This window comes from Pseudopodoces humilis, chromosome 7 (assembly GCF_049639895.1).
Source record: "Pseudopodoces humilis isolate 2021_Gansu_Grassland_sample_001 chromosome 7, ASM4963989v1, whole genome shotgun sequence".
NCBI classification, from domain to species: Eukaryota; Metazoa; Chordata; class Aves; order Passeriformes; family Paridae; genus Pseudopodoces; species Pseudopodoces humilis.
The window spans coordinates 24,202,827-24,215,032 of NC_142206.1; the positions used below are offsets into that span (position 1 = coordinate 24,202,827).

Consider the following 12,206-nt stretch of genomic DNA (forward strand, 5'->3'; position numbering starts at 1 on the left):
GAAAATTTCCCCATTGTCTGAGAATTGTTCTCTAATTTTGCTTTGCTTTTCTCTTTACTGAAATAATGACTTATTTATTCAATACTATAGACAACATTGCAGAACATAAGTGAAGATATTTTGGCAGTCATGGACAATAAAAACCCAACAATTAAGCAGCAAACATCCCTTTTCATTGCAAGAAGCTTTCGTCACTGCACACCTTCTACTCTGCCAAAAAGCCTGTTAAAACCTTTCTGTGCTGCACTTCTCAAGGTAAAGCAGAAGGAGTTGATACTTCTCTGGCATTGACTTGAACACTGTTGTTATGAAACCTTGGATTGTTTGGGGAGAAAGACCCAAACGTAGTGCAGAGACAAGAGAGTTCTTGTGTGCTGTGTAGCCCTCAGAGTCAGTTTTGGCTGACATCAAACTTGAAGGTGATTGTCAGTCAGGGGAACAATTTAGTTTCCTTTATCTTAGCTTTTTTGTAGCTGTACTCACTAAGTTTGTAAAAGGTTAACACTGATTTACAACTGTTATCTGAGACACTGCCACTTGCTTCTAGCACACATCTCTAGCAAGTTTTTGTTGGAATGCTGTTGTTTACTGTGAATAAAAGAACAACCATCATTGATTCACACATGGCAGTGACATTAGAGCATTATTTATCAGTGTAAATGATAATTACGTGTACTTTTTTCTTACTGCAAATAGCCCTTTCTTTGGTATAGGCAACATCCCTGGCTTAAAAAATGGAGATTTGAACAAGATTGCAGGATTTAAAACTCTTTATGAACTTTCGTGATGTTTAAAGCATGAATATTCAACCTCTTGTTGTGGAAAAAAAACAAAGATGAGAAAATGGCTGTATCTGAGAAAAAGTAGACTTGGTCAGTACATAGGAAAACAGAAGTGAAAAACAGCCTTTTTTCTTTCTGCACTGAAATGTCAAGGATTACTCTGTAATAGATTTAGATTTTAAATAAGGGGAGGGGATTTATATAAGATGTTTAGATATGAGCCACAAGTCACATGACATAAGTTGTGTTTCTCTGCAGCATATCAATGATTCTGCTCCTGAAGTAAGAGATGCTGGATTTGAAGCATTAGGCACTGCCTTGAAAGTTGCTGGAGAGAGAGCTGTGAATCCATTTTTAGCAGATGTAGACAAACTAAAGCTTGATCGGGTGAGTATTGTTATAAATGTTGTAAAAAAGGCTTAATTTATCCATTTAAGATGTATCTTAGGCTAGAGAAGGTGAAAGAAGATTCTTTAGCCTAGTTAATTTCAGTGTAGATCTTTGAAGATGTATTTTTTACTTAAATGTTACTGATGCTGCAGGAAATCTGGAAATCTCTTCCTTCTGACATAAAGTATCTGGCTGTATTATCTATGAAGTGGGTTGTGAGATTTAGTTGTGGTTTCAGTTGGTGATATTTGGAGTTTTCTTTGTTTTTTAATAATTTGGTTGTGACCTAAAAGTTTCTTTCAGACAACATAGGGTCAAATTTTTTATTACTAGATAGGATTCGGTATTAAAGACATACTTCCCAACAACGAAGTTGTTGTGCTTTTGCATAAGCTGACAGATACATTGACTGAATGAGGATTTTATAATTTAAGGTGCTCAGATTGTCTTAGAGCATCTATGAGTGTCAGTAGGATGTCAGTGTTTTTATTGTATATAAATGCAATTCATTTTGAACTAGGAGAATTGTTTTGGCAATACAGTGATGGCTGATGCCACTGACTGGTTAACCTTACTATTTAGGGAACATCAGATAACAAAATTTTGTAAAGTAAACAACTTAAATTCCTCACATTTTTTTCACAGTAGTCAAATTTGAGCCACTGCTGGTAAAGGGACCAATTGTGGTAGTTAACTAGCTTCTTTCCACCCCCACCTTTTTTGTTTTTTTCCCCCCACTGTGTGGCAGATTAAAGAGTGTGCTGAAAAGGTAGAATTGGTTTATGGTAAAAAACCAGGAGGACCAGCTGAGAAAAAAGAAGGCAAGCCTATTACTGGAAAGACTACTGCTCTTCCAGGGCCTGCAGGAGATAAAGAAACAAAAGATGCAGCAACCAGACCAGGACCACTGAAAAAAACATCTGCAGTGAAGGTAAGAGATTGTCTGACAGTTGTCTGTGACTGTATCAAATAGTTAATTAGTGCAGATCAAAGGTGGCCTGTTGAACATCTGCCTCCACTGAGTTATCACTGTCCTTTTGCCAGGAGCAGGTGAGCCAACAGCAAAAGGAATCTGTGACTTCTGGGAATGTAATGAAATCTCGGGTTTTAATTATACAAACTGTCTTGTCACATATGTCTTAATACCAGATTTTGATTTTGAAATAGTGATAAAAGACTGGAGGCATTCAGAGAGGCCTCAGATGTTGTAACATTGATGTATTGTGATATAGTAATACTTGGGTGAAGTCAACACTTTTTGTAACTAGCAAGGTTACTAATTAAGTATTGGGTATTTTTTCAGCATTGTTTTTAGTTTGTTGCTTTGTATATTTTGAAAAAAATTGAACTATTAGCCTCTATTTCTTTAATATTATTTTTTGGATTTTAAATATTGACTGCAGTAGACGGTCTTTGTAATATGCTACTTAGTTCTGCAGGTGGGATACCTGGAAGTGAACAGAAGAATGGATAAAATTTTTGGAAATCTATTTGCACTCAGATAAACTGAGAAAAGAGACACCAGACACAAGTTCAGTATCTAACCAGTATCCACAGGAAAACATATAGATTAAGTCATTATTTCCTGAACTTTGACAAATACATAATTCTTACCTTTTTTATCTTTCATTGTCCTGTTATTTTTTGTAAAACCTACCTTTTGTAGTCTGAAAGCAATGTATTAATTAAATAAGCTCTAGCTTATCTCTTCCTGCAGTTGTTATGCTATCAGAGATATGTATTTTTTTTGGCATTAGAATGTAGAAGTGTAGTATAGGAAAACCAGCAGTTCTTTTGATATCTGAGCTAGAGACATATTTGATCTTGTCTAACTTGTCAATTAATTTTTTAGGCTGGGGTCCCACCGAAGAAAGGGAAACCAGCTACATCTGCAGGCACAGGAGGTGCTGGAACTAAAGGCAAGAAGGGTCCTGAGACCAAAGAAATCTTTGAATCGGAGCTCTCTGTGAGTATTCTGCTGTTCTCTAAAATATAAGGCCCTCTATAACCAAAGGATTACAGCTTTGGTTAATCAATTCTTCAGAGTTTTTCAGGGAAGTTGGTTGTTTTAGTTAGGAGAAGGGAAAGCTGTATGTGTAAATTTAGAATTGGTGAAATGGGTCTTTGGTAAATACACCTGTTCTTCAGGCTGTTTCTGGCACCAGGCCATATAAGACGGTAAGCAATAAATCATGCTTATACCCTTATAACAGGGTGTGTTGTTGTCCCTGAAGTAGGAAGAGATGAAAAAATTAGTGATACTTCATATGTAATTTAGGACACATGATTTGCTGAAGGAGTCTGGTATTAAAAGCCTGAAAATACATTATTCTGGAGTTTACATTGAAATCTGAAATTAAGTAATAAATTAATTTAAAAATAAATATAATAATTGGATTAATTAAATTATCGATCATTGAATTAATTAATATACAATTAAATAATTTAATTAATTAATAAAAATCTGTTCTGTTCCTACAAAGTTACATTTCAAAAAAATTACTGAATTCTGCATGTTAGCTGAGCATCTACCTACTTTCTTGGTAGAGAACCAGGTAAACTCAGGTATCTGTGGGTCAAACAGTAATGAAAAAACCTATTAAAGCTTTGCTAGATATATCTGCAAGTTTTTTGGACTGTCAGTCCAAATCATAGTTATATTTGAAGTATTGCTTAGGGTGAATAATTTCTATTGTGCATCCAGTTTATATTGCTAGTTATACAGTAGAAAATGAGAATACAGTTCCTGAAGGTGATGCAGACACCAGTGAAACAAATGAAGTTTTTATCACTAAATAACTTTTATTTTTGATTTTTCTAAAATGGAGACAGAGGATAGGTCTCCTGTCTGTCCTCATTAACTTCTGATTAATTGTTGTCAGTGTTTATTCAGACTTGATCCAAAATTACCTTGCAAATTTTAGGTTACCTCTGCTTGATTCTTTAAGCAGATAGATGGTATTCAAGATTAGTTTTTACTATGTGCACAGTGTCTCATGCTTTCCAGAGATTGCTTTTTTGTTGCAGTGCAATTTCAGCAGCTTTCTAAGCTCCTAAGACCCCTAAAATACAATCCGTACTAAAATCTTCCAATCTACAGCAGAACCCTTTTCCTATTTTGTAAATGCACCACATTACAAGGGTCAGTCCAGTATATTACCTGTCTTTAAGGTTTCTGCATTCCTCTGAAGGGATACAGTGGAGTGTTAACCTTGTTCTGATCTGTCTGCAGATAGAAGTATGTGAAGAGAAAGCTGCTGCTGTCCTTCCAGCTTCTTGTATCCAGCAGTTGGACAGTGGTAACTGGAAAGAGCGGCTTGCCTGCATGGAGGAGTTTCAGAAGGTATGTTTGAACAGTTGATAAGAGAGGCGGTAGGGACAGAGGAAACAAGTAATAATTTCTTAACTCTTTAGGCCTGGTAAGTCTCCTGAAATACTTACTTGTAGTAGTTGTATGTCAGCACTTCAGATCATATGGATTAAGCAGTACTTGCAAAAGCCGAATGGCTTATATGGTTCAAATTCCATAACAATAGTGGAGTATTTTACCTTAATGTAGATAGTTGTGCTTTTGTCAAAAATACTTGTATTTTGATTGAGGATACTTAGACATCTTTTTAAAACTCCAAGTAATTGTAAAGCTTGGTCTCAAAGATAACTAGACTTAAGCTAAAGTTTTTGCAAAAACTAGGCCAAATCTATTGCAAATAAGTTCCTGCTGTTCGTGTGTTAGGCAGCAATTGATTATAACCAATTATTTGCCAGTTGAAATTTTTGTTTAGAGACTTACACAGTACTAGAATTCTTCACAGCTAGTGGAAAGTGCTTCATGTAGTCACAAATAAAAAAAAAAAAAAATTAAATGTCCCTCAGATGATATCCATTAGAAGATCTTTGAGAGTTCACACAAAAAAGCTTCAACTGTAGATGTACAAGTAGTTCATACCATTTCACCAGTACAGTCATGACTGAGCTTTTAATATTTTAATGGGAAAGGTGACTAACTTCATTTACAACATGGTGACTGGCTGCATTGAAATGCTGCTGCAGAAGACTGCTTTATTAAAATGTTGCCATTTCAGTTGAATGAAAAAGCTTAACAACAGCTAAACCTCAGTAATTTAGACCATATTCAGGCTTAATCTCTGCTGTGTAGTCAACGTTCCAATATGAAAGCTGCATAATATACTTAAGTTTAGGAAGGATGTTGAGACACTTGAGCGCCTCCAGAGGAGGGCAACAAGGCTGGAACACAAACCCTGTGAGGAACAGCTGAGGGATCTGGGGTTGTTTAGCATGGAGAAAAAGAGACTCAGAGGTGACCTTATCACTCTCTACAACTCCCTGAAAGGTGGCTGTAGTCAGGTGGGGGTTGGTCTCTTTCTCCAGGCAGCAACTGACAGAACGGGAGGATACAGTGCCAAGCTGTGCCAAGGGAAATACAGGTTGGATATTCGGAAAAAGCTTTTCATGGAAAGAGTGATAAAATACTGGAATGGCCTGCCTGGGGAGGTGGTGGAGTCGCCATCCATGGATGTGTTTAAAAATAGACTGGATGTGGCACTAGGTCCCATGGTTTAGTTGAGGTGTTAGGGCATGGGTTGGACTCGATCTTGAAGGTCTCTTCCAACCTAGTCATTCTGTGAATTCATCTGAAAAACCAAAAGCAGCTTTTTGAGGGACAGGTGAGTTGTTTGGGGGATTTTGTTTGTTTGTTTTTAATTAAGTGGTAAATTTCTATGGTTGGAATGGCCAATAATGATTGTTAAGGACATTTGTTAACGAACGTTAAAGGAGTAATATGAATGCTGTAGGTTAAATGTTGGTTCAGTATCTCAGACTCCTTGTAAAAGCGGCTCTTCAGGTAAATTATTATGCAGAGAATTTTTGTAATTTAATTCAGTATTAAGAAAATACTTCGAGGACAGTTGAGAATTTCTCAATTGAGAGTTTTGTATAATTTTTGACCCACTGGCTAACCTAATGTTTATTCTTTAGGCTGTTGAGCTTATGGAAAGAAGTGAAATGCCTTGCCAAGCCCTTGTAAGAATGCTGGCCAAGAAACCTGGTTGGAAGGAAACAAATTTTCAGGTAATACATTATCTTTTTGTATCTAAATAGTCCATTTTTGTTAATGTAGCCTCCAGCTAAAAGTCTGTAAGTGCATATGTCACTGTGGCCACAGTTCTATCTGTAATCAATGAGAATATATACTCTCAAACTGGATTTTATTTCTGTTGAGAGTTGAGACTTTAGATGTCATCTAAGGTATCTAAAGATTGTCTTTAGATGTATATATATACATGTGCATATATATAAGCATCTGTGTATATGTAAGTTCTAAAAGTAGATAATTGCAGCCCAGTATTGTTGGTTGTGTGTATATATATAATAGTATGTATTTGTGTGTGTACAGTTTTTGTGTATAATCACATAAAACACCTACATACGTATGTGTGCATAAATACTTTTACATATTCAAATGTGTGTGTGTGTGTATATATATATAAATATAAATTTTGTGCATATGTGAGTATTTACCCACAAAGCCATATATAATTCTTGTATGTATCTATATATATATATATAGAATGAGGAAAATTAGTCTAAAATACACGAAGACATGAGTTAACTTCCTTCCTATTTTGGATATTGCAGGTGATGCAGATGAAACTACATATAGTTGCATTGATTGCACAGAAAGGAAATTTCTCCAAAACTTCAGCACAGGTTGTGCTGGATGGTCTTGTAGACAAAGTTGGTGATGTGAAATGTGGAACTAATGCAAAAGAGGCCATGACAGCAATAGCAGAAGCATGTCAATTGCCATGGACTGCTGAGCAGGTGAGTAGCAAAGGTATTCATTCCGTAAGTATAATCAGAAATAATATGTAGGGTGTCCTTTCACGGGGGACTAAATCCCAAATCTTCGATTTTTCTCTGTTGCATGAAAGTGATTTGTTTGCTCTCAAGATGCTTCCTGAAGTAGAAGTTAAATATATATTCTTCTAAAATTGAAAATAGAATCCTAGGAATGGTTTGAGTTGGAAAGGACCCTAAAAATCATCCAGGTTCTCCCCTCACACCATAGGTAGGGATACCTTCTACTGGACCAGGTTGCTCAAAGCCCCTGAAATCTGGCCTTGAGCATTTCCAGGGATGGGGCAGCCACAACTCTTTCAGTTCAGACACATTCCTCTTTGTCCAACCACTGTATGGCCATTTCAAAAGTTTTCTTGGAGGTCTCCTTCAAGTACTGAAGGGCCACAAGAAGATCACCCTGGAGCCTTATCTGGGATGAAAAATTCCAATTCTGTCAGTCTTTTCTCATTGGAGAGGTGCTCCATCCTTTTAATCATGGTGGCCCTGCTCTGTACTCATTCCAACAGATCCAAGTCCTTCCTGTGCTGAATGCCCCAGAACTGGATGCAGCACTGCTGGTAGAGCAGAGCAGAAAGGCAGAATCTCCTCCCTTACCCTGCTGGCCACACTGCTTTTGGTGCAGCCCAGGACACAGTTGGCTTTCTGGGCTGTGAGTGTACGTTGCTGGGTCGTGTCTAACCTCCTTGGAGGGGCTGGATGCATTCTCTTGCACACACTGTCTCTCCATTCATACCCCAGCCTGTGTTGATACTGGAGTTGCCCTGACCCAGGTGCAACACCTTGGCTTGTTGAACTTCTTAAGGTTTCCATGGGCTCACTTCTCAAGCTTGTCCAGGTCCCTCTGGATGGTATCCTGTCCTTGAGGTGTTAACTCCACCACTCAGCTTGTTTCATCTCACACTTGCCCTCAGGAAGCACTCAATCCTTTTGTTTGGCAGTTATGACATTAAATGGCACTGGTCCTAATATGGATCTCTGAGAGGTGCTGCCTGTCATTGATGTCCATCAGGACTCAGCCATTGACCACTACCCTCTGGATGTGATCATTCCAATTCCTTACCTACTGTCCTGGGGTGACTCTACATTTAAGATAGCTTCGGGAGCTGGGGGGAAGTTGGAGCTGCGAGAGGCCGATGGGAGTTTTTTTCTCTTGACCAATTACTAGCCATGTCTGAGAACTGACAGTAATTCTGACTATTGAAAAGTGAGATCAAAGTGAATACCTACCTTAAGACTCAAGATCGGGAATTTCTCTCTCTCTTTTTATTTCCGGCTTCTGAGGAGGCAACAGGGCTCTGTCTCGGCCTCCTCCCCCACCACCAGGCTGGACAAGGCCACAGAGGGCGGCGGGGGGAGAAACGGAGCAGGCCGGTCTGACTTAGTTTGCAGTTTCTGCCGCTGAACTGAAACCTGACACCATGAACATCTGCGGCTTTTCCAAGACTTTAACTCTTTTACTACCTGGATGAGACTTACAGATTACTCCTTTTTCCCAGAGAGAGGGAAAGAGAGAGAGAGAGAGAGAGAGAGATCTTCAACATGAAGAAGACATCATAAAACCATCAAAGATGGTGAAAAAAAGAATGAAGTTTTAGATGGGGAAGAGGGAATAAGGAGATGCTTTAATAAACTGAAATATTTTTCTGTTAAAGCTATGGAGATGGACAATAGTGTTTTGAAAATAAAAGAACTCCTTTAATTCATGACAGAGTATATTGGGAGGAATGGAGTGTTCAAAGTGTAGATTTTGAGCAGAAGGTGGAGTAGTTGTGGTACAGTGAGATGCTGGAACCGAGGGGGGAGAAGTAATAGTTGAAGATTTGGGGCCCTTAAGAGGCAAAAAGAAAACTTCTGTTTCCAGGGAAGCTCACAGAGACAGATGAAGAGAACTTTTGCCTTTGAATAACTCATCCTTAAAAATTACATCCCTAGACTCATTTGACCCATATCACACCTCAGTGATGTGAAATGGGAGGAGAGAACTGATGGCAGATTCTTCCGGGCAGCTGGCAAAATAGAAAGCTATAACAGAAATAGTTTTCTTGTGAGAAACTCCATAGATTAGCAGAAGAAGACTTCTGTTTCTCTACAAAGACTGATGAAAAGACTATAGCAAGAATTGAGACTGTTGTAAACACCAAAATTTTTTTGTCTCTATGTTGTCATGTGAACAAGAGAATAATTGAGTAGTGGGGGAAAAATGGGTTTTCTGGAAGTTTTATTCTGGTTTTCTTATTATTGTAGTTTTGTTAATAAACTTTCTTTATTCTGAAGTTTTAAGCCTGTTTTGCTCTTGTTCTAATCCATATCTCACAGCAAGAAATAAGTAAGTTTTCTAGTAATTTTTCTAGTAATTTTTTAGTTGCTGCTTTAAAACCACAACATTTATTTGGTGCATTGGCCAGGAAACAAAATTAGCAAATCAAAACCACTACATCTACCAAGTCCACATGTGAAATCCACATCTCTCCAATTCAGAGAGAGGAATGTTGTGGGGGACCTTGTCAAAAGCCTGTCAGAAGTCCAGATATGTGCTATCTGTAACTGCACTGATGTAATTGCTCTATCATAAAAGTCTGTGAGGTTGGTCAGGGAGGACTTGCCCTTGTTGAGAAGCCATGCTGGCTGTCTCAGCCACCTCCCTGTCCTCCATGTGATTCAGCACAGCTTCTAGGAGGATATCTTTCATGATCTTTCAAGGCACAGTAATAATGAATAATTATCTAATGCTTCTTTCTTTATACTGCCCAAGCAGGTACAAATCCATAATAAAGGTGTCTCTGGCTGCCTTTTAAGTACTTCAGGAGCTTCTGGTTCATTTCAGTCCCAGTTGTATCCTGCATCGGTGATACAGTTGTTTTTTCCTCTTCTGTTACCCTAGCTGTTTCTGTTCACTTGTCCTATGTTTTTTGCAGGTGTCTTCACTTTTTTATTACAGTGCTTTGTCACCTGGTTTGCCAGTGAAAGTTTACATTTAGCTCTCTTCTATTCTAGGTTGTGGCTATGGCTTTCTCTCAGAAGAATCCTAAAAACCAGTCAGAAACTTTGAACTGGCTTTCAAATGCAATTAAAGAGTTTGGCTTTTCTGGGTAAGTATTAAGTAAACTGCTAAGAAAATCTTGAATGAAAATGTTTCTAATCTGGAGTTAAGATTCAGTTCATCTGAGCTCTAGTCCCTTAAACTCTCATGCCAATCATGTTCTTCTAGCTCTTAAGTATATAACAAAGTATGTGGCATTACTGGTACAATAGGATGTGATTACACTACTGGCTACGCATCACTCGATCCTCTCTGAAGAGCATTTGTCTTAAACTTAAGGTACTTAATAGGTGTGGGCTGGGCATGGAGCTCTGGTATTGCATCCTACTTAGATACACCTGCACCCAGATGGACTACTGTATTTTATAGTTTAAAAGGAAAAGCCACATCAACCTACAGAAGAGAACATACCAACATTCCTGTTCATCTCCTTGGGAGACATTTTGAGGTTGATTACAGATGGATGAAGTTTGAGCCAACAAAATAGCTGTTATTATGTCTGACATTGCGAGCGTAAGAAATTAATTCCCCATCAGAACCAGGGATAGCATGCTTTAATTTTCAATCACTAGTCTTTTAACTGAATGTGGTAAAATATATATAATAGAGTTTAGTCCTGAGGAAAAAATCTCTAAGCAGGGAACACTTCAAATATCACTTTATTTGACAACTTGGGCAGTTACTATGCCTGTCTTAAGACATTTTGTGGCTTTTAAATGGCTAGTGACATTGATGAAGTCTGGGAAATAAACTCTCCTTTAGTAAATTCCCCCTAGAAATATATATTTAGAGAAGATCCATGAATTTAAACTTTCCTTTATTTCTGTAGTAAATACACTTTTGAAAATTGTGCCTTTTTCTGGAAGATCATGAGAGTAACAAAAAAAAAATAGCCCACCACAACAATAATGTACCCTCACCTTTATTGTGTAGTCATGTTTCAGGAACTCAAAATGTTTCTAGATACATTCCTCAGTATTTCAGTCCTAGCAGTCACAGGGATTATGTAGTTTAAGAAACTTTCCAGCTGTGATAATAGTAAGCTTTGATATAAATTCTTTGCAGATTGATTTTCACAGTAGACTGTTTTCCAAACTGATCTTTCAGTAGTTATTTAAGTAGCTACTATCTACACTGTACCTGTGATGATATTTTGAGTATACATGCATCTAAGTTGTGTAAATCTGTCTAGGGGTATCTTTGTTATTTAACATATTGTGATGATTTTGTTTGTTGGTGCTGTTTCCTGTGTTGTATTATTGTGAGATATATTTTCTTCACAGATTGAATGTCAAAGCTTTCATCAGTAATGTGAAGACAGCTCTTGCTGCAACTAACCCTGTGAGTAAATTTAGAATCTTAATCCTAAATTATTATCAGTCCTTAATTTGAAGACTGAGTGCTTTTTCCTCTTTCTGGCAGGCTGTGAGGACTTCTGCCATTACATTGCTGGGAGTAATGTATCTTTATGTGGGACCTTCTCTGCGAATGTTTTTTGAGGATGAGAAGCCAGCCCTCCTTTCCCAGATAGATGCAGAATTTGAAAAGGTATGAAGTGGAGCTCTCTTGCTACCAAGTGTTATTAAAGCTACTTTGAAACTTCAGTAGCCTGGTAGGAGTTGGTAGTAATATTGTGGTCTAACCTTTGGGCTTGTGATTGAAGGCGGTGCACAAAGGCTCCAAATTCATTACGTGTAGCTACCCCAATAGTAATTTTTTTCATTATGAACTTTAAAAGTTCCTGGATTTGTTTGAATAGTGTAGTGGTTTAGAATTCTGTTGTCCTCAGCCAATGCATTCATATCATGCAAGTACTTTCATTTTTAATGGTCAAATGAAAAATTGTAAAATTGTTGTTTCTGATTTTATGTTACTTGCAGATGCAAGGACAGACAGCACCAGCTCCAACTCGTGGCATTTCCAGGCACAACGTGGGAGGTGGGGGGGATGATGGTGAAGAAGAAGAACAGGAGGAGGTTGGGAATGATGTTGTGGATCTCTTGCCAAGAACAGATATTGGGTAGGTTTGGATTCTAGCACCTGATGATACACTTCTACTGCAATTAAAAACTTTGTTTTTATAAATGCTTTCTAAGCAGAAATCTATGGTG

General features: G+C 37.8%; 1 protein-coding gene across 8 annotated transcripts in view; it reads left to right on the forward strand.

Moving 5' to 3' along the window:
• CKAP5 (cytoskeleton associated protein 5) overlaps window positions 1–12,206 on the forward strand; it is a 53,980-nt gene that overhangs the window by 19,653 nt on the left and 22,121 nt on the right. For all 8 annotated transcript variants that reach the window (XM_088057184.1, XM_088057188.1, XM_088057189.1 and 5 more), the window contains exons 11-21: window positions 91–255; window positions 1,041–1,169; window positions 1,921–2,103; window positions 3,025–3,138; window positions 4,405–4,515; window positions 6,171–6,263; window positions 6,831–7,016; window positions 10,050–10,144; window positions 11,379–11,436; window positions 11,518–11,643; window positions 11,976–12,115. In XM_088057184.1, the coding sequence (XP_087913310.1) occupies window positions 91–255; window positions 1,041–1,169; window positions 1,921–2,103; window positions 3,025–3,138; window positions 4,405–4,515; window positions 6,171–6,263; window positions 6,831–7,016; window positions 10,050–10,144; window positions 11,379–11,436; window positions 11,518–11,643; window positions 11,976–12,115 (1,400 nt within the window). The remainder of the gene's footprint in view (window positions 1–90; window positions 256–1,040; window positions 1,170–1,920; window positions 2,104–3,024; window positions 3,139–4,404; window positions 4,516–6,170; window positions 6,264–6,830; window positions 7,017–10,049; window positions 10,145–11,378; window positions 11,437–11,517; window positions 11,644–11,975; window positions 12,116–12,206) is intronic.